The sequence below is a fragment of the Arvicola amphibius genome, chromosome 12 (assembly GCF_903992535.2).
Source record: "Arvicola amphibius chromosome 12, mArvAmp1.2, whole genome shotgun sequence".
NCBI lineage: Eukaryota > Metazoa > Chordata > Mammalia > Rodentia > Cricetidae > Arvicola > Arvicola amphibius.
This window is the reverse complement of record NC_052058.2, coordinates 163,916,370-163,938,941: the sequence shown is the minus strand read 5'-3', so window position 1 is coordinate 163,938,941 and position 22,572 is coordinate 163,916,370. Positions and strand designations below refer to the sequence as shown.

Sequence of the window (22,572 nt, the reverse complement as noted above, 5' to 3'; positions counted from 1 at the left end):
TGCTGTTCTATTTTAGTCGAGATTTTCACAGAGGCTGGCCTCAACCTCATTATGTAGCCAAGGATGTCTTTTAACTCCCGATCCTCTGGCCTCTAACTGTTGGGACCTGTGCCAAAAATCTAGACCCCTATGTGTGATTTGAGGAAACAGGTAAACACACTCAAATATTACAGCTATTCATGGTAGCAGACCCATGTTCTCAGAGGGGAGTAGAGAACGCATAAACAGCAACCGGTAATCATTTTAGAGATAAAGACACCATGGTAAAGAACGGTTACATAATGTCCAACAGCTCAGTGAGTTAAGGTGCTTGCCACTATGTAACCAGAATTCAACCATAGTACCCACTTGGTCAAAGGGAAGAACCGATTCCCCTGTGTTATCCCAGACTTACGTAGGTGGGTGCCATGGTGTGCACACACTTACACGTGAACACACAGAACGAGAGCTTGCTTTCCAAGCAGGCTGTATGACTCTCTTTAATCAGCGTGCTGTGCTAGGTTTAATGTTCACACACACACACACACACACACAAAACACCATGTGAGGCTGGGCCTGGACACGGTGCACGGGGGACGGGGGACGGGGGAGCTAGCGTACGCTTTCCTTTCCCTCCGCACAATCCCCACAGACAACAGACGGGATGACTGGACCACACCCCACGATGACACTGGCTGTGGGCTTTCTTGGGTCTGCAGTGGCTAACGGGTAAATACCATGTATACCTGTGTCAGCTAGGGCGGGCTGAATTGGAATGTGTGGCACATGGTAGGAAACTGAGACCCTAGACAAAGTGTCTATAGTCTCAAGAAAAGGGAGAAAAGGGGACATGATATGGGTAGGGACAACAGCTGCTCTTGGACCAAAGTTTGGTTCCCAGCTTCCAGACTGGTGTGGGAGATCCTTCTGTCTGTGTGTTGCTTTTATTGGCTAATGAATAAAGAACTTCTCTGAGCCTATGTCAGGGAAGAACAGAACTAGGCAGGAAAGCTAGGCTGAATGCTGGGAGAAAGGAGGTTGGAGTCAGAGAGATGCCATGGAGCCACCACCACACAACCTGTAACTCCAGTTCCAGGGGACTCAACACCCTCTTCTGGTGTTTAGACTCCAAACACACGTGGGGCATACATGTACACAAGGGGCATGCACACACACACACACATAAAATAAAAATAAACGAATTTTAAAAAAACAATAGTTGGGCGGTAGTGATACATGCCTTTAACCCCAGCACTTGGGAGGCAGAGGCAGGCGGATCTCTGAGAGTTCAAGGCCAGCCTGGTCTACAGAGGGAGTTCCAGGACAGGCTCCAAAGCTATACAAAAGAAAAAACAAAAACAAAACAACAAAAAAACTCCAATAAATGAAGGGAGAGGAGCTGAACCCACTCCAGTGTGTCTACAAGAGGAAGGTCATGTGGTATCCTTGTCTGAACTGCAGGGCTTGCTGTGTGGCCTGGAGGCTCAGAGGCTTCGCCAAAGCAGCACATGAAATATCCCCTGGCTTTCTGAGTGTAATCGCTGTAATTCCTAAGAACAACTCTCCTGGAACAAGGTGTACAGACACAATACACCATCTGCCCGTGTGCGTGCCAACGGGAAAATAAATGCAAGGGTTGGTAATGACCCAAAACATTTTGATATTTTATGTGTAAATATAAAACAGCATTTTATTTATATTTCCTTGGGTATAGAATCTAATCATGTTGCATCCTAATGGTGGTCAGAACAGCAATAGAATAATCTGCTATTAGTCCTCCTGGCTCCCTTCAGTGGGCACAACAGACCATTTTCATAGAGGACAGCGAGAGCTTTGCTGCTTAGAGAGGGCAAGTGGCTTCTCACCATGGAAACAATCCGGTTGCTAGGCAGGGCAAGGCCAAGTGTGGAAGAATGGTCCTTAAACAGATTATGAAATAAACAGACCCTGCTACTGGCAACTTGCTTCAAGCTCTGAGTAATATCCCATGAACTAAGTGCTTGGCTTTCATCCAAAGGCGTCTTTCCTCATTGCTTCTTTGTCTTGCTGACAAGACAGCCGGTCAGCACTGAAACGTACAGCCTGGCCCAGGCGTATGTGATGCCCACCGCGCAATACACTGAGGTCAGCAACAAAGGAATGAAGGGGTATTTCAGCTTCCAGGAGGTGAGAGGGAATATCAGTTCACAGCAGACTTCCAGAGGCCCCAGGCCAAGGAGGTAGACAGTTTCCATCCAGTTAAGAAGAGGTTTTTCTTTCCTGAGGGAGAGAAGTCTGATTTTAGATGAGTCACATCTGGTCAGCAAACATCCAGCTAATGTCTCCCACCCGTATCCTCTGTGAACAACAGCCGGCGCTAAGGTCGGAGACCACACTGAGGCTTCACATGTCGGAAAAACATCTCTGTCACACTACCATCATAACCGTTTAACCTACCACACTTACCTACGCTGCTCAGACAGTATCAATTCTGTAGAGGACATACAGAACACACATGGAACAGGGATTCTAGAAACGTGCTTTATTCTGGTAAAACAGAAGTCACTCTCATACTTTTGGTTGTAAGCCTAGCTTTTAACTGCTGAGCCCTCTCTTTAGCCCAAAAAATTATAGGAATCATAGTACATAGTTTAGAAGGTTAAAAATTCTGACCACAATTTTCTACTAACTTTTCATAGTGTGAGTATTTTAGTTTTTCCGTTTGTATCTGCAGCTATGCCACCATATCCATAAGAGTATCTCACATTCTAGTCTTTGGTTTTCAAATAAGGTTTGAAGCTAGGCAGACTTCTTCATGTAACCCACAAACTATGTCACAGGACAGGGCTAGGGAATCTCCCGCTCTGCTTACCAAGTGCTCACAACAGCTCCAGTGCTGTTATGCATTAGTGATGGCTGTGGGGGCCACAGGCTGAAGCAAGGTGTCTTCAGAATGGCTTCTCTACCTTAGTTTTAAATCATTCATTTGCCTTTATGTGTGTCTGTGCACTGTGTGTGTCTGTGCACTATGTGTGTCTGGGGCCTGTGGAGGTGAGACCCCTGGGACTGGGGTTGTCACTACATGGATGCTGGGGGTCAAACCTGGAGTCTCTAGAGGAGCAGCCAGTGCTCTCAACTGCTCCAGGACACACACACACACACACACACACACACACACACACGAGAGAGAGAGAGAGAGAGAGAGAGAGAGAGAGAGAGAGAGAGAGAGAGAGAGAGAGAGAGAGAGAGACTGACTGACTTCTGGGCATCATGGTTTGGCTACACTGGCTGGCCAGCAGGCTTGGATGCTGTCTCCCATCTGCCTAGTGCTGGGACTGACTACAGGATCACATGTGCCTGTTTTCTGGGGGGCTGGGGATTTGAACTCCAGCCTTCCTGCTTACACTGAAAGCTTTACCATCTGAACCATCAGCCCGGTCTCAACTTGAAAATACATTTGAAATCCTCTATGCCCTCGAATATGCTGTACCTGAAGAGTGTCTTCAGAGCAGAGACGCTGTACACGGTGAACAGGAGCATGAGGAAGACTTTAACGGGGAGCTCTGTTAAAGACAAAATACAGACGTCAAGAGAGCACACGGACATCGCTGATGTTCTCTTCCCTTTAGACAGAGTCTCTCTGCACAACCCAGCTGGCCCAGAGCTCTGTCGACCAGGCTGGCTTTGAACTCACAGAGATCCACTTCCCTCTAACTGGTGAGTGCTGGGATTAAAGGTGTGCGCCACCACACCTAGCTAACCATTTCTGAGACATCTAAATATACTTAAAACTAGGGGCAAACTGGAGGTTTTACTTAAGATGAAGAGCAAAAGTCTCTTCTTCCACAAGACTCCCCAGATATTAGGTTAGAGCGCACTGGCTTTAGGTCTGAATGGAAAGGGCATGGCGCCTTCCCCAGCAGAAACTGCTTACCTGGGGCAGTGAAGAGCAGAGGGAAGAGGGAGTAGTGTCCCGTCGTGGTCAGAATCAGAAAAGTCGTCGCATCCCCTGCTTTCTCCACAGACAGAAGGCTAAAAGTAAAAGTTCTTACAGTAATTCCTTAACACAACTGAAGTGACCGCACAGCTTAAATAAGTATGTGTGTTATTATTCTTAGGACTGCTAAATTAAATACCGACAATCCCTTCATAAAACGAACACTGATAATTCCCTAGGAAATAAACATTGAGTCTGTTATGAGTCCAACTCAAACGAGAATTGACTATGATTTTTAAAAAATATTTATTTATTTATTATGTATACAATATTCTCTCTGTGTGTATGCCTGCAGGCCAGAAGAGGGCACCAGACTCCATTACAGATGGTTGTGAGCCACCATGTGGTTGCTGGGAATTGAACTCAGGACCTTTGGAAGAGCAGTCAGTGCTCTTAACCTCTGAGCCATCTCTCCAGCCCCTGACTATGTTTTTAAAAAAAGCTTTTCCAAAGTTTTGTTTACTTCATGTGTATACACACAGTATGTCTGTGCGCACGCACACACATCTGTGACTGTGCAGACATGCCTGGTGCCTGTGGAGGTCAGAGGCATCGATCACCTGGAAGCAGAATTACAGCTGTCATGTGGGTGCTGGGAACTGAGCCGGGTTCTCTGGAAGAGCAGTCAGAGCTCTTGAGTGCTGAGCCATCTCTCTAGCCCCTGGGTGTTGTGTACACACACACACACACACACACACACACACAGAGACAGAGAGAGAGAGAGAGAGAGAGAGAGAGAGAGAGAGAGAGAGAGAGAGAGAGAGAGAGAGAGAGAGAGAGAGAGAGAGAGAGACCTTGCTTTGCTGAGTTGCCTTCCTGCAGCTGCTCAGTGGAGAAAGACAGGGGAACTACTCAAGACTCTCACTTCCAAACCTATGGCTAATCTTTTAGATGATCCCTGGATCTGCAGTGTGAGTTCAGAACAGAGTCTGCTCTACTTTGTAATCTGGAAGTTCTATGGCTCCAAAGATACGATTCTGATCATAGTTTAAATAATTTCTCTTGATTTGAGAAACCTCTCAAAAACAGAAAGAGGCAGATTCCATTTTCATCTATGTGCTGGATTTTAATGAGGTATCAAGCAGATATTGTTCCATTTATAGTACTGAGTCTGGTGCACACCTTTAATCCCAGCACTTTAAGGGAATTTCTGAGTTTGAGGCCAGTCTGCTTCCAGAGAGTGAGTTCCAGGACAGCCAGGACAGCACAGAGAAACTCTGTCTCAATAAACAGTAACAACAACAATAATAAAAAAAGCAAGTGAGAAGAACACAAACTTAGCAGCGTAAGGGCAGGCTGAAGTCCTAACAGCGACTTGCTAGCCCTGTGACTTGGTTTTTAAGACAGCATCTTGGTATACAGCTCAGAGCGGCCTTGAACTCATGATCCTCTTGCCTCAGCCTCCTCAGCCTGGGAGATACAGGCATGTGCCACCAGAAGAGGTTCAGCTATGTAACTCTGGTAAGTCACACGCTCTCAGATTCCTTGCTTCTGTGGATTCTAGTTGGAATTACATCACTTCATCCCAATTATCCTAAAGGTTGCCAAGCAGAAAATAAAGCCTGCAAAGCAGTAAGCTGAGAAAGACCCAGCTCTGGAGAGTGGACACATGCGGGACATTCTGTAACTAACACAGGGAACGCCAGGGCTTTGTTCTTACTGATGTGATGATGCTAAGGGACGGTCTTTTCCACGCCACACTCCCACCCAATACCAGACCCATTATGGTATTTGATCATCAAATATATAGAAATAATGAATGATTTTCGCACATCTCAGAACCCTCACAGGTCTAAAGATCCAAGTCAATCCATCATCCTGTCCCTCCTCGGGGACATGACGAGAACAGCACAAAGTTAAGACACTCGGAAACATGCCGACTCTGAGCTATCTGCTTACCTCATTGGGAGAATCGCAAGGAGTATGGCTTTTTCATGAACGTGCCACCCAAACATGAAGGAACTCAAGGCACAAAGAACCAGGCATCGGAGAAAGCCTCTGGGCCCTTGGGGTTTAAACCAAAGACAGAAAACAGAAGGCTAGAAGCAACAGGCAGAGACAGAAGTTCAGTGTCATCGCAGGGCAATCGCAGGCAAACACAACAGCAGAGCCAGGGGAATCTCCAGCTCCCTGTGCAGTCCCCCACAGCCAGTGCTACAAAAGAAAATCAAGGCCACGGGGATCTGTATTTACTTCATCAAAATGACCCTTATCCAAACTAGTAAATGATAAGTTCTGGAATATAAAATTTAACAGCTTACCATCTGTATAATTAGCTAATATCCACTGAACTTACTAGGTCAAACTACAAAAATTCATAGAAATTTTGGGGATAGTGCATTAGATTTTATCAGCTTTGTGAGCTGCAGTGAAATTTACAATAATAAAGCCGCAGTGAAATTTACAATAATAAAGCCATTGTTCTCTATACACACAGCTTACAAAGCTGAGGTTTCATGTTCTTGTTGGCTTGCCAGGTTTTTTTTATATTTTACTTATTTCTCTCTTTCTGGCATCATGTGTGTGCACACTTGTATGGGGTAAGGGCACATGCACACAAAGTATGAGTGTGTGTGTGCACACTTGTGTGGAGTAAGGGCACGTGCACACAAAGCGTGTGTGTGTACACTTGTGTGGGGTAAGGGCACATGCACACAAAGTATGAGTGTGTGTGTGCACACTTGTGTGGAGTAAGGGCACGTGCACACAAAGCGTGTGTGTGTACACTTGTGTGGGGTAAGGACACGTGCACACAAAGCGAGTGTGTGCGTGTGTGCACACTTGTGTGGGGTAAGGGCACATGTACACAAAGTGTGTGTGTGTGTGCACACTTGTGTGGAATAAGGGCACGTGCACACAAAGTGTGTGTGTGCACACTTGTGTGGGGTAAGGGCACGTGCACACAAAGCGTGTGTGTGTGCACATTGTGTTATTCCTTTCAGAAAGTCTCTCATCGAGCCTAGAGCTAGGCTAGTGGTCAGCAATGCCAGCCATCTTCCTGTCTCTGTTCCCCACACTGCTGGGTTAAAAGCATGCACGTGTGTGCAGCCATGCAGTTTTATCATGGGAGCTGGGGATCTGAGATCCTCATGTTTGCACGTCATGCTCTCACTCCCTGAACCACTGCCCTAGCCAAGACTGGGGTTTTAGAATTTTCTAAACATCAGCTAAAACCTGTGACTAAGATTAGCAGAACTCAGAGGCCTGCATGTTAGAACTGTCACACAATTGCATGGGGTCACGTGTCTTGCCAGGAGAGCTTGATCATTTAGAAACCAAAATTAAAGCTAACGTGTGACTACCCTTCCAACACTGTCACAAAGCTGGAGTCACTGAGCAGTGACAGGCGTGAGCGGAGGCTCTAACAGCAGCTGGCCCACAGCAGCTTTGTCTTTGACTGACCCCTAAGGAGCAATCTTCCTGCCTCCACCTTCACAGAGCTGGAACGGCAGGCCTGTGCCACCAAGTCTGGCTCCACAGCGGACTCTCATCTGATGTGCAGAGAGCCACTGTTCCTCTCAATTCATTATCACCATCAACAGAATATCCTGTTTTCCAGACACGTTTGATCATTTAGCCAAGGATGAGAAAAACAGAACAAAGCTTGGATGTTTTGCCACAAAGATTCCCTCTTTCTCCACAGCATGCTCCATGCCTCCTACTTGGGCTTTTCTTTTTCCTCGTGCCAGGATGGACAGATGGCTTAAACAGCCCCTGGCAAGACTCTCTCACAGAGGCTTTTCTGGTAATCTTCCCTCGCTGTGTTCAAAGTTACTGAGAATTGCTAGGAAATAATCCAGTCTGCAGGAATTCAGCCATGGGACTTATCCTGCAGTTGGAAAAGCTGAAAGCGGAAATTCAGCCAGTACTGCGATAGGAGAAGCAGAGAAGAATCAACAAGTGGGTACCACATGCCAAGTTCTTACCAGTATGGCTATCAGTGTACAGATGAGGGTGGCCAGAGGGGAAACTGAGGGAAGGACTGTGTGCTGGAACTGCTGAACCAAACCACTTGTCATTGAGGCCCTGGGGATCTGGTTGGGATCAAGAAGTTTCAATTCCAAACCTAGAGAGTAAGCAGACATTTTACTTTAATCAACAGGACTCCCTATCTTATGAGTCCACTCCTTGAGTAATAATTTTAAAACGCTAATAAATCTGTGGCCGTTCATAGCTGGATTTCATGGTTCATGAGTGTAGGTCTGGCTGTGCTGCCTCCAGACAGGCTTCTTTCCGGTTTCAGACGATAACCTATGGCTATAGACTAAAACTGGAACAAGCCATCTGTGCAGCCTACAGGAACCTGTGGGCAGGCGGCATTGGAGCAGCAGTCTCTTCCCTACCTCTGAAGTGATGCGAGCTATCTGAAGAGCAGCCCGTGTCAGACCAAACTCAGCCTTTCACTTCCTGTAGCATGAAGTTCACATTCCCACATACAGCAGCCTTTGGTGATGTGTCACCATCCCCTCTCAGGCCCCAGCTGCACGAATGTGGGCGGGGCTTAGTCACAATGGACTGTGAGTCCTGAGCATACTCCCCTCTGCTCAGCAACTCCGAGTGACTCACCCACTCTGCCAAACTAACTAACTCAGTCATGCAAAGAGAACCCCTAAATCGAGAGGCAAGGCTGCTCTACGGTTCTCCAGTGCTGTTTCTGTGTTTACTTTCTCTACTATACTATGTCCCTGAAATACAGAAGTGACTTGGAGTTCTTTCTATCCCCAAACACAGAAGGTCAACAATTACTCGTCAGACGAACCAAGCCTGGAACAACGATGCAAGCCCCACCCAAAATGAGCTCCAGAGAAAACAGTGCGGTCCAGACAGCCTGAGCACATACAGCCCTTTCCATGGCCACTGAGAGCCAGCAATGCGGGGAGGCTGCAGTCACCAGATGTGTTACCTACCTACTCCTTTCCCTTCAGATTCTGGGTCTCTTTTTCCTTTTTTTATTTTGTTTTGAGACAAGTAGCTCAGTCTCAGTAGCTCAGGCTAGTTTTGAACTCCTGATCCTCTTGCCTCTGCCCACCAAGTGTTGGAATTACAGGTGACCTAGCCATCTCCTCTCTTTTTTGGGACAAGATCTCATATAGTCAACCCAATCAAGAACGACTCTGAGCTTCTGATCTTCCTGCCTTCACTGTCTGAAAGCTGGGCTGCAGGTGTACCCCACTGCACCTGATTACACAATGCTGAAAGCTGAGGCTGCAGGCGTACCCCACTGCATCTGGTTTACACAATGCTGAAAGCTGGGCTACAGGCGTACCCCACTGCACCTGGTTTACACAATGCTGAAAGCTGGGGCTGCAGGTGTACCCCACTGCACCTGGTTTACACAATGCTGAAAGCTGGGGCTGCAGGTGTACCCCACTGCACCTGGTTTACACAATGCTGAAAGCTGGGGCTGCAGGTGTACCCCACTGCATCTGGTTTACACAATGCTGGTAGAACTAGGATTTGCACTCCACCAGGAGTTAATTCCTGATTTTATCTATTCCCCTAAATATCTAAACCTGACACTAAATTTCCATGTAAGGCATCTTTGGGGAGCAGGTACACAAGGTAGGGTACACGTCCTGACTCAGGCAGGGTAATTAGGCCTTGTACTGCACACTAAGCTGAACCGACAACAGCTTTTCAAAATACAAATGTTTGAAGTTACTTTGTAAGAACGCCAGTGTCAGTGACACTGGACTGGAGAGTGAGGGAGGAAACCAAATTATAATTTCTAAAAATAAATAAGTAAACAAAGTATCAATTCCCTATAAATATGTAACTCCAGGTCCAGGGGGATCCAGCACCTCTAGCCTCTGTGGATATCAGCACTCAAGTGTACACCCTCCCCCATATGATTAAAGGTAATTCTGACAAAGCGCCCAAATGCTTATCTACTCATTCAAGGAAAGCATCTACAACCTCACTGCCACAAGGGACATTTGTAAGCAACATAGTCCACTTTCTGCACGAAAGACTCAATCTCAAACAATTCAGCTCCGCTCATCTTGGGCTGAAGTGCGGGGCTGGAGACCAAGTGATTCGGAACACACATCCAAACACCTCCCGGGAGAACTACTCAGAGTCTACGTGAGAAAACTGGTACCATACCAATGACACACAGGGCTTTGTCCACAGCATTGTACAAAGCCCAGAAGTTTGGAGCCCAATAGGCATGGCAAAGGCCCCTCTTGAACGGAAAGAGTCGGGAAAAGACTTGCGGCAGCTGGTTCTGTTGAAAAGGAGAAATGAAACCAATTAAACAGCCATCAACTTTTTCCAAATTCTCAAACAGAGCAGGAAAACTGCCTGGGGCACACGGCATAGGAAGTTCAGCAGTCTGGGTTCCAATCTTTGTTTCTACAGGTGAATGATCTCAATCAAGCCATAGACCTCTTTGCCTAACCTTCCCAAGTGGCCAGGAGAAGACACCTAAAACCAGGGACTACCGTTCTTCCTGCTAGGAAGCACACGGAATTGACAAGGCGCAGGGAGAGCACAGACTGTGCTCCAGCTAGGCCTGCTGACGTGGTGGGGAGCAGGGCACGTTAGACGTGGTGCTCTTCCCTTAACAGGAGTACAACACTGATTTCAGGGTGTGCAGCAAGAGAGAAAAAAAATATTTCTACATCTATCGCAGGTACTTTCCAGTGTTTACTGTATACAAGGATGATATGAGAGGCCAAAAATGTTAATGAGAATTCCCGAGTATAACACAGTTCCATGCCACTTGAACATGAACAGAATGTGTGGAGAGCACCTCCCTTCCCTTGGTAGGAAGGTAAGAAAGGAGCTTTTACAACGGCTTCTTACACTCCCCACTCTACTTCTAAACAACAAAACCATGACTTACACTAATCTTTAAAAAGGAAAAATCAGAAATAAAATGTCTTACCAAGGCTAGGAAAGGGCCCAACGAAAGAGCAGAAACTAGGAAAACAATCAGTCCCAGGGAGAGTACGCGGGCAAAGCTGAAGCTGCCCCATCGGACACTGCCATCTACAGGAAAGGAAAGCCGCATTACCCGGAGCATGAAGAAGGGGTTTGGACACATAGCCCAAAAGTCCTCCCGCTTCAGCCTCCCTAGTACTGGGATTAGAGGTGATGCCACCGTGCAGGGGAATACACTGATCTCTCTGTGGATGGTGAAGGGTTTATACATCAGCACCCAGGAGATATCTATAATGCTCCATAACAGTGTAAGCTGCAAGGAAGAAAATAAGGATTTGGTTAGCACTGTGAGACTTGCCTGGTTTGCGTGCGGTGAAGCAGTGAGATCGCAGCAGATAGACACCATAGGCTGGTGCCACGTAGAGGTAGATGTGCTTGAAATGCAGGAGGACAGCGAAGAGAAATGCCGCTTCCATGTGCCTTTTCTAGGAGACAGACAGGGAAATGTATCGCTTTAAATGCAAAGTGCATGAAATGCAGTATGTAACATCCTGCAGTGGATCCTGGAACAGAAGGAAGACATTAGCAGAAAAATTAATGAAGTTCAGATACACCAACGCTGGCTTCTTAGCCTTGGTGAATGGTCATTTGAGAAGGCAGCACAGGGAGAAAATGAGTGAGGGGTATTCAAGGACTCGAAACTACTAACTTCTGTGTGCAGCTAAGATTGTTCTGAAAAACAAAACAAAAGCAAAACTCGCCTATTTTTTTAAAAGTAGAAACCATTTTAAAAAAAACAAAAACCCCCAAAAAACAAAAAACGAAACAAAAAATAAAAAAACAAAAACTGGAGTCTTGCTATGTCGTTCAGGTTGGTCTCAAACTGGAGTTCAAACAATTCTTCTGCCACAGGGCCTACTGAGTACTAGGACCTCCTATGTTCTAACACACCCAGCTAAAATAAGAACTATTAAGAATTTTTGTTATTAGTGTTTTGCTTGCATGTTTGTGCACGTGTGTGGTGTCTGCAGAAGCCAGAGAGCATTGACTGGATCCACTGGAACTGGAATTACAGGAGGTTGTGGTAGGGTAAAAGGCCCAGCCAAAAAAACATACCTGACCCTGAAACTAGAGCCCGTGAAAGAAAAAACTTTGGCCCTGAACAGGAACAAAGAAACACTCTGCTTCTGACCAACTAACGCAGCATGAAACTCAACCAATTCCTGAGCACAAAACCTAGCCAATCCTTAAGCACGAAACCCAGCCAATCCTTGAGCAGGAAACCCTTGAGCAGGAAACCCAGCCAATCTCTGACTTGTCCAAACTCAGGGACTGAAACTGTGCCAGTTCCACACTGAAACTCTCCACCCTGGAAAACTGTTCTATTTAAGCCTGTGCCTGTCCAGTCTGCTGCTGCCTTTTCCCACCATGGCAGAGGCAGCCACCCTCCCGGATTCATCCCTCCCAATAAATCTCTCTTTTTATTTTATTATTATTTTTTGTTTTGTTTTGTTTCGTTTTTTTGTTTGTTTGTTTTTTCAAGACAGGGTTTTCTGTGGCTTTGGAGCCTGTCCTGGAACTAGCTCTTGTAGACCAGGCTGTCCTCAAACTCACAGAGACCCGCCTGCCTCTGCCTCCTGAGTGCTGGGATTAAAGGCGTGCACCACCACCACCTGACTCCAATAAATTTCTTGAATTAGGTTTGGGTGAGACCTTCTTTTGTCAGAATGGAGCAGAACCGAGAAGTAACATCTTTCACTGGAGCAGAACAGGAATGTAGCACTCCCTCTGGGGAGAGCCTCCCCTGTCAGAGCGGAGTCCTTACACTGGGGAAGCGTTGGGAACCTGGACAGGACTGTAGCACTCTCTATGGGGAGAGCCTCCCCTGTCAGAGCGGAGTCCTCACACTGGGGAAGCCTCTCCCTGGAGCAGGGCTGTTGGCTGCTATGCTTACGGAGACTTTGTGGTCCTCCTTGGCTCCGGGATCCCTTTCATCTAAGCTGCAATGGCACAGTTGTGAGCTGCTGCGAGGTGCTGCGAGCTGAAGACAGGTCCTCTGGAGGGCGGCCGGTGCTCTTAACTGCTGACTCATCTCACCAGCTCAGGAACTATTTCTTTCTTTCTTTTTTTTTTTTCCTTTTCTTCCTGAGACAGGGTTTCTCTGTCCTGGAACTCACTCTGTAGACCAGGCTGGCCTCAAACTTAGAAATCAGCCTGTTTCTGCCTCCCATTGAGATTAAAGGCATGTGCTACCACTGCCCAGTCAATAACTATTTCTTAGTGGATATATGGTAAAAATAAAATTACCATAAGCTCACTGACATAGGGAACTTCTGTAAGGAATGCCATCCTGGGGCAGGGAAACTCAGTGGGAAATGCAGTTCTGCAGACCAAGCAATCCAAACACACAACACGGGCAGGGCTTCCCACTCCTTGATAGGGCTAGCCCATTCATTACTCATTAAGCAAAAAGGCTGGGTACCATACCAACAACAATGTTCTGTACAAATCATTCTATTTAAAAAGTATACTGCCAGGCGGTGGTGGCGCACGCCTTTAATCCTAGCACTCGGGAGGCAGAGGTAGGCAGATCTCTGTGAGTTCCAGGACAGGTTCCAAAGCTACAAAGAGACCCTGTCTTGAAAAACTAAAACACCACCACCAACAACAAAAACAAATATCCCATGTATATACCATTATTCTTTATTTTCTCTATTTCTGAGAGATTCAAATTTTCTATAACAACATTAAAAATTCAAAGTAGGGGCTGGAGAGATAAATCGGCAGCTAAGAGCATTTCCTGCTCTTGCAGAGGACCAGATTTCTGTTCTTAGCCCCAACATGATGGTTTACCACTGCCTGTCACTACAGTTCTGGTGATAGGATGCCCTCTGACCTCTGTGGGCACCTGCACACACCCGGTGCACATAAACTCATACAGGCACAACACAAATACAGACAGACAAAATAATAAACCACCACTTTATCAGATACATAGTAAGCATCAAGCCTGACGCTAAAATATGAGGTATGTCATACCGGGCAGTGGTGGTGCACACCTTTAATCCCAGCACTTAGGGAGGCAGAGGCAGGTGGATCTCTGTGAGTTCAAGGTCAGTTTGGTCTACAGAGTGAGTTCCAAGACAGCAGTTACAGAAAAACCCTGACTCAAAACAAAAAAAGATACAGGCATGTCATTAGAAACTACAAACTATATTCTAAGAAGCCAGAGACAACACAGTCAGTCTGGTCAAAGAGAAGCCAGTGTCAGAGGACTGAGTGAGTCCTATCTGTCGTGCTGCGAGAGAACAATTGTTGTGTGTGTGGCTTGTGCTGGGGACTGAGTCCAGGCCTAGTGCTCCTAGGCACGCATTCTCCTACCGAGCCACATCCTTAGCCTATTAACAAACACACAAACCAACAAGAATGAACCCTCCAGTGGTTACAGCACTTGCCTAGTCTGTGTGAGACCCTGAGTTTACCTCCAGTTTGGTCTCTAGGGCCCTGACTTCCCAGCTCCAAAGGGTCCACCTACCCCAGCCTTCTAAGTAGCTGGACTATAGGGTGTACCACCATGCCAGGCTAAGGGGAGTAAATGTGGCATTTAATCTCCAGGAGTAACGGTATCCTGGTTGTTAAGAAAACAAAACTTCAGACAAGCCCCAGATAATTCTAACATGGAAGTCTGAATTCTATCTACCTCATAGGAATTGCAGAAGAACCGAATACGGCAATGTTAAGGCCCAGCTGAGCCTTATGATTTTATTAGCATTAAGATAGAAGCATGGGTCTTTTGATTTCAAATTCCATATTCCCATCACATTATTCTATCGATCCTACAAGCTTCTCATGAAAAAACACCACCATTAATTATTTAAACAGAAAATGCTCCTAGAGATTCTACCGACAGAAACAGTTAGTCAAACACTCTGATCCACGCCTGCCACACTGTAATGAGTTTTTTAGGATATAATTTTCCCATCTATAAAATAAAGAAAACTTATCCTAAGAGCAAGTAGAATCTATGGAAGTACCAATAAAAGTATCTATATGGCGAAACTCTGAACGGGGAGGGGCAAATAATATCTATCACCCACTACAGCATCGTCTGTATAAACTACAAACTGAAAGGGGAAATCTCAGGTTCTTCCGTGCTCACCTGAAATACCCGTGCAATGGATAGCAGCATGAGCCCAGACAGAAAGCCGTTGTACTGGAAATGAATATCTGGATGGACGTCAAGGAAGATGAGCACACTAGATTCATAATGAACTGTGCTATGAAAAGGTACAGTATTTGTGGATGCTTTCTTAATGAGTAAATTAAAAATAACAGTTTATAACTGGTTCTCCAAATTAACTACTCAGGGACAAAGTATTTTAATAACCAGAATCCAGCACATTTGGAGAAAGCAGTTTGTGGAGTTAAGTAACCCAGAGCAAGCCCCCATTCAAAAGCAGCTCACACTGACTAATCATCACTCCACAATTAACCTATCAAGTTTATGCTATAAGATAAAGCATATCAGCCGGGCGGTGGTGGCGCACGCCTTTAATCCCAGCACTCGGGAGGCAGAGGCAGGCGGATCTCTGTGAGTTCGAGACCAGCCTGGTCTACAAGAGCTAGGTCCAGGACAGGCTCTAAAGCTGCAGAGAAACCCTGTCTCAAAAAAACCAAAAAAAAAAAAAAAAAGATAAAGCATATCAAGGATACGGTCTACAATCAGCAGCCCAAAGTTCCACAACAGCAGCACGGACAGAATAAACTTGGGCTTCTCTGTAAGTTCTTTGCTTGTTTTCTTCCCATCAATGCATTTACAGCACCTACATGGACACACCAGGAGGGAAACAAACAACTTTCAGCTTCATCACAACATCGCAATACTTCTGCTTTCCGCCTTTTCTGATAAACTGTCCATGGTCGACCTCGGCCGCCTGCATCTTTTCCTTGGGTATGCTGATCAGATACAAGTGTTCATTTAATAAAACTAAGCCAACAAATAGCAATCTAAGTCCTCAAAGTAAGGATTTTAAAAATGAGAGTGCACACACAAGTTCAGCCCTTACAAGTGAAAAGTGTGGGTCAAGGCGTGGCTCTGCTGGCAGGGTGCTGGCCTGGCACACAGGAGGCCCTGCACCAACCCTGCACAGTCAGTAAGTACTGCATGTCTGCATCCCAGCTCTGGCGAGCAGAGGTAGTAAGAGGCTTAGCAGTTCAAAGACATTATCAACAACATGGCAAATCTGAAGCCACCGTGAGACCTTGTCTCAATAAATAAATAAAATAAAAATAAAAACAGGGAAGAAGGAAGAAAGGGAAAAATGCTAGTTATAAGCACAGCTCTTTATGACATGCTAAGCAATGAAAAGCAAGACTGGCTGGGCTCAGTTCCCAATGTGTACGTATGGCCCATATATTTACACACAGAGGAAAACATTCAGACCAGTCCTGGGCTCCACAGGAGACCCTGTCTCGGAAACAGAGAGACCACTACCCAGACAACTACGACGATGACAATAACCTGGGGAGAGGCTGCTGTGCAGGCGCGGGGACCGGAGTTCAGTCCCCAGAACCAGTATTAACAAAACAAAAGTAAACCCGAGCACTGGCTTGTCATCCTAGCGTCAGGGGGTCTCTGGGGACTATCATTCATTGTCTTCTTTCTTCTCCTTCTCTTCCTCCTCCTGCCTCTCTTAATTCTCTTTTTCTTTTTTCTTTCTTTTTTTTTTTTTTTTTTTTTTTTATACAGGGTCTCTCCCTGGCTTGGAACTTGCCAAGTAGGATCTCCTTGTATCCTCCACCTCAGTATTGGGATCACAAATGTATGTTACCATGCTTGTTGTATGTGTGTGTAGAATGTGCATGCCTGATTCCCACAGGTCTGCCGAGGGCACTGGGTCCCTTGGATCTGAAGTCATAGACAGCTGTGAGCTGCCAGGAGCATGTGGGAATCAAACCTCTGTCCTCCTCAAGAGTGGCAAATGCTCAACCGTGAGATAAAGAATTGACTGGAATGACATTGGTCAAGCAGACTTTGGTGAAGCACAATGTGTGTGTGCTACATGTAGGTGCGTGTTCTACTAAACAGGGCAGCCTTGTGAGAGAACTGGTCCGGGAAATCTACCTGGATCAGTTCAACAACACTCACAGCATCTTCTCAAACCGCCACCCCAAACCCTAACAGATCCCCATTTCTCCACAAAACCTCTAAGACTGCTCCCTGTAATTACCTTAGGCATGTTAAAGCTCAACTTGGGTTTTTGCTGTTTCAAGATTTGCTATTATATGAACAGGGCTGTGTTTCCTGGAAATCAGCGATAATACAATTTCTCCACACAAACAAAAGCCCACGCAGCATGACGCCTGCCACTTACTCGTGAACAGCGTACACAAAGAGCGCATCTGCCAAGATGACGGAGAACCTCTGGAAGAGCAGTGTTCCCGAGCTGCAGTAGTTCAGGTTACGGACATTAAGCATCTCTTGATCAAAGAATTTGGCAATATGTGATAGGGCGTACTCAAACCACGCAAAAAAAGGGGGGTAATCCAAGGTCCACTCTGAAGTTGCCTGGGATTAAAAAAAAAGTCAAAATTGAAACACGCTGACTAAACAAGGTGCATACTGAAAACACGCTAACTAACTAAACAGGTGCATACTGAAAACACACGCTAACTAACTAAACAAGGTGCATACTGAAAACACACGCTAACTAACTAAACAAGGTGCATACTGAAATACAGTTGCACTTCAGACGTGCTAAGCATGCAGAGCTGTTTGTGTGTGAGGAGAATTGGAGAGCGACGAACACAATGCTCACCTCTAACCCCAGCACTGAGGAGGCTGAGGCGGGAGGACTTCAGACCAGCCTGGGATTCCTCGGCCATGCACTGGCCTAGACAGCAATCACAACCCTCCTTCTCTGTATGTGCACTTAATTTCTTTTTTTAATTTTAAAAATCTGTGGGGGCTGGAGAGATGGCTCAGAGGTTAAGAGCACTGCCTGCTCTTCCAAAGGTCCTGAGTTCAATTCCCAGCAACCACATGGTGGGTCACAACCATCTGTAATGAGGTCTGGTGCCCTCTTCTGGCCTTCAGGCATACATACAGACAGAATATTGTATACATAATAAATAAATAAATATTTTAAAAAATATGTATGAGCCTTTTTCCTGCATGAACGTAGGTGCCAGGGCTGGTCTGAAGAGTGACTCCCTTGGGACTGGACTTACAGGCGGTTTGAGTCACCATATAGGGGCTGGGGATGGAACCCTGTTTCTCTGGGAGAATAAGGCTTTTAACCACAGCCCATTCTCCAGCTCCCTGTTACTCTTTCCACAGAAAGCTTCTTTCTCCGCAGGTCCAGGACAGGCTCACTGGGCACTAACTGGTTCATCACTGGGACTAATGGTGGTTCAAGGTGACTGAAAGGTAACTATAACCAAGGTGAGACTCAGGGCAAATGATTGCTCACTCTCTGCTCATTTTCATTTTTTTAAATATTTATTTATTTATTATATATACAACATTCTATCTGCATGTATGCCTGCAGGGAAGAAGAGGGCACCAGACCTCATTACAGATGGTTATGAGTCACCATGTGATTGCTGGGAATGGAACTCAGGACCTTTGGAAGTGCAGGCAGTGCTCTTAACCACTGAGCCATCTCTCCAGCCCCCTCATTTTCTTTTTTCTTTTTCTTTTTGGTTTTTCGAGACAGGGTTTCTCTGCAGCTTTTTTAGAGCCTGTCCTGGAACTAGCTCTTGTAGACCAGGCTGGCCTCGAACTCACAGAGATCCACCTGCCTCTGCCTCCCGAGTGCTGGGATTAAAGGCGTGCGCCACCACCGCCCGGCTTAGCCCCCTCATTTTCATTTTTAAGTTCTTTTTTGGAGTCCTGGTGGTTGGATTTACGCAAGCATTATCACAGTTAGCCATGCTCACGGTCCGGTCCAGCCCTCTGCTTATATGAATGAATGACAGATTCTGTAGACCAGGCTGGCCTTGAACTCACAGAGATCCGCTTGCCTCTGCCTCCCAAGTGCTGGGATTAAAGGCGTGTTGCCATTGCCCGGCCCTGTTGTCTAATTTTTTTTTTTTTTTTTTTGAGACATGGTTTCTCACTGTAGCCCTGGCTGTCCTAGAACTTACTCTGTAGACCAGGCTGGCCTCAAACTCAAAGATCTGCCTGCCTCTGCCTCCTGAGTGCTGGGACTAAAGGCGTGCGCCACCACTGCCTGGCAGCGTACATATAATTTTAAAAGGTGAAAATGAAACTTACCTCATAGTACCACTGAGATATTGGCAGACTGTGAGTAATAGCAAGCCAGTTTCGGTGTACTTCAAAATCTGTGGAATGGCTACGCAAGGCAAATACAGGCACAGCGTGAGGTTGAAGCAGCCATATCTCATTATATCCTATAAAATGACACGGCACGCACACACGCACAGCGCCCTAAACAGCCATCTCCCTGTGCTTTACTGGAGGATCTAGGCATTTGTGAAGGGGTCTCAGAGATATCCAAGGGCTGACAGAAAGCTTAAACTGGGTTCTCAGACTACTGCACAAAGTGACTTTCTCTTCCTCATAATCCAGAAAAAGCCTTACAAAGGAGCTTCAAATATCTAAAATCACATTTATATTATTTTATGTGTAGGTGCATGTGTGGAAGTCAGAGGACAATGTATGACAGTTGGTTCTCTCCTTCTACTGCATGTGTTTGGGTATGGAACTCAGATAGTTAAACCTGCCATCAGGGGCCCTTTACCCTCTGAGCATCTCAAGAGTCCAAGGATTTGTTTTCAGACAGGGTGTCATTATACAGCCCTGGCTGGTCTTGAACTTTCTTCATAAGCCAGGCCTTGAATTTGCATCAATCTTCCTGTCTCTGCTTTCAGAGTGCTGAGATCATAGATAGGAGCCACCGTATCCAGCTCTTGCTTCACTGACACTACGCTCTAACATGGGTTACACTCCCTGCCTTGGAAACCCTCTTGAATTAACACCAATAATACAGAGGTGGTTTTGTGTATCAACAGCCCTATTAGGCAAAGTTTGGCCATGCAGTCCAGGCTGGCCTTATATTCTATTTTTTGCATTTATTTATTTTGGGCACAGAGGAGGAGCAAGTTGTGGCCTGTGTGTGCATTCAAGTGTACACATGAGTCTGTGTACACTTTTGTTTGTGTACACGAGTTTGTGTTCAAGTGTGCGTGCAAGCAGACAGTTTGAGAGTTTGTTTTCTCCTCTCAATGCAGTTTCTGGGGATCAGCTCAGGTTGTCAGACTTGCCTGCAAGTGCCTTTGCCCTGGCCTTGAGTTCTTGGATTTTAGCCTTCACATCCCAAGTGTTGGAATTATTATGCATGTACCCAGCTTAAAGGTTCCTGTCTGCTAAAACAGTTACCATTCTACACCTGCTTTATCACACTTAGAATTTATGTTATTATTTTTGAGAAAGGGGTTTGCCATGTAGTCCAGGCTGGCCTCCTGAGTTCTGTAATTAAAGACACGAGCTGCCACGCCTGGATTTAATTTACATTATTTTCACATCATTTTAGTTAGGCTTGGAAATGAGATTAGCTTCAGTAACCAAAACCTTCAATTAAGTTGTGAGTTTCCCCATCTCTATTGTTTCTTCCTTGGTGCTCTGACTTAGTATAGTGCTTAGAATAAAGTACTTGGGAAAACAAAACAAAACCAAGACTAGAAACAGGATGTCAAACAGCAAGCAACTACAGTGATCTATTGCTTAAAGTCAGGGCACATTTTGAAAAATTGCATTGTGCACCATTACAGAGCACAGTTAAAGAAACTAATAACGCTATGACATCACTTGAGAATAAACTCGTGGGCTGGAGAGATGGCTCAGAAGCTAAGAGGACTTGTTGCTTTTACCCAGAACTCAAGTTCAGTTCCTAGCACCCACACTGGAATGCTCACAACATCCTGTAACTCCAGCTCCAACACCTTCTTCTTTTGCTCTCTCAGGGAGCCCACACACATGGGGCATGCAAACACACACACAAATCTTCAAATGTTTTTTTTTTTTTTAAAGGAGAACATATACTCTTACAGGACTATCCTTGTATATGTAGTCTATCAGCGACAAAAAACATTGTCGTCAGATGATACATTTGCTTTCTTGGTACTGCAATGTCTGCCATGCTCGGTCTCGTTAGCTTCACACCGTGGACACACAGATAAGTGTTGGTTCCTGAGCTTTTAGTTTTGACTGTACACTCATCTTTGACACAAATGTCTTCCACAGCTCGGTGTGATCTGACCACTGCGTGTGTTTTCCCGTGTCGCTTTTCTTCCTTCCAGTTCTTAACTACACTAACAACTTTCTGGACTGAGAACCCTGAGCTGACCAGACACTGCTAGACTCCAGCTCTCAGGTTAAGCATCAACCCGTGTGGCAAAGCCTTTCCTCGTCCCGCCCAGGACATCCGTGCAAGCCTCGCTCGCCCACCCTGCCGAGCGCAGGGCCCGCCCGCCCAGCCCCTGCCTCTGCAGGCCCTTACTAGGTGGGGATGAGAAGGCATTTGAGGAGCGTCACCCCGAGGGCCAAAGCCGAGAACCAGTGGCCACTACGGGTGCCGAGAGCGGACGCCGCCATTCCTGGATCTCGTCACTTCCGGGACGCTGCGCATGCGGGTGAGACTTTCGAGGCGGGTTCGGAGAGCTCTGCGCATGCGCCGACTGCTCCTGGGCGAGCCCGCCGGGGTTTAAATCTCCCGCCTGGTCTCTGCTGTCTCAGGAATTAGCTGCTTCTGCCCGGACTTCTGCGATGACATTATTTATTCATTTTGGTTGTTGTTAGTACGTACGTCTAGTCATATAGTGGCTGTCTGCTTTCGGTGTTGATTTTTGGCTAGTTTGGGTTACCTACGTGAAAAACAAAAAACAAAAACCAGAGCTGCTCAAAGGCGTAGTGGAGACAGCTGTGAGCCATGAGTTGCACGGGTGAAAGTGCTCAGAGTAAGAATGGCGAAGGCCCTTGGGGGCCGGAAGTTAAGTCCAGGTGCGGAATGCTCTGAGCGGAGAGACAGAGCTGAAAACTATTCTGATTCTAGCAGCGCCGGGCTAAGCCCTCCGTGCAGCCCCTGCCCCAAGCAGAAGATCCAAAATCGAACATTTAGCACATTTTCGTTGTGGTAGTCGGTTCCTTCACAACACCTGCGTTTTCCTGACCTTTCTTTTACATCTCTTCTGATGTTGGAGATTGAATTCTCAGGGCTTCACGTTATTAGTGAGCTACATCCCCGCACTTAAATGCATTTAAAATTTTTCCTTAATGTATTTTGAGGCAGAAGCTTAATATGTTATACCCCAAGCAGCCTCAACCTCACTCTGGAGTTCAGGCTGTCCTTGAATTTTCAGTCCTTCTGCCTTAGTTACCAAGTAAATGACATTCACAGGTTCTGGGGATTAGGACTTGGGTACCTTTGGGGGGTGTTCTCTAGTTTACCACATACCTCACACTTATAACAAAAACTGAATTCCTGATTTTCAGTATTATCCACTTAGAGGAGGTCAACAAATATCCAGTTTGCAGCGCACAACGCCTGTCTGCGCTCTATGTGCTATTATACAGTTCGCAAGCTTCGGGCAAGGGGCTGGAGGTTGAAACATACAGAGACACGGACCTCTAGTCACTGGTAAGAAGCCCTTTATTCTTTTTTTTTTTTTTTGGGGGGGGGGTTTCGAGACAGGGTTTCCCTGTAGTTTCT

The 22,572-nt window shown here is 46.2% G+C and overlaps 1 protein-coding gene across 1 annotated transcript; it reads right to left on the bottom strand.

Moving 5' to 3' along the window:
• Positions 1-1,642: 1,642 nt before the first annotated feature.
• Positions 1,643-21,483, bottom strand: Alg8 (ALG8 alpha-1,3-glucosyltransferase). The gene is made up of 13 exons (XM_038314285.2): positions 21,364-21,483; positions 19,119-19,197; positions 17,215-17,408; positions 15,554-15,663; positions 15,000-15,067; positions 11,199-11,325; positions 10,845-10,948; positions 10,061-10,181; positions 7,882-8,021; positions 5,855-5,994; positions 3,893-3,990; positions 3,449-3,521; positions 1,643-2,238 (listed from the first exon to the last, which is right to left on the bottom strand). The coding sequence occupies exons 1-13, from the start codon at positions 21,456-21,458 to the stop codon at positions 2,007-2,009; spliced, it is 1,581 nt and encodes a 526-aa protein (XP_038170213.1). The 5' UTR covers positions 21,459-21,483; the 3' UTR covers positions 1,643-2,006.
• Positions 21,484-22,572: the final 1,089 nt, after the last annotated feature.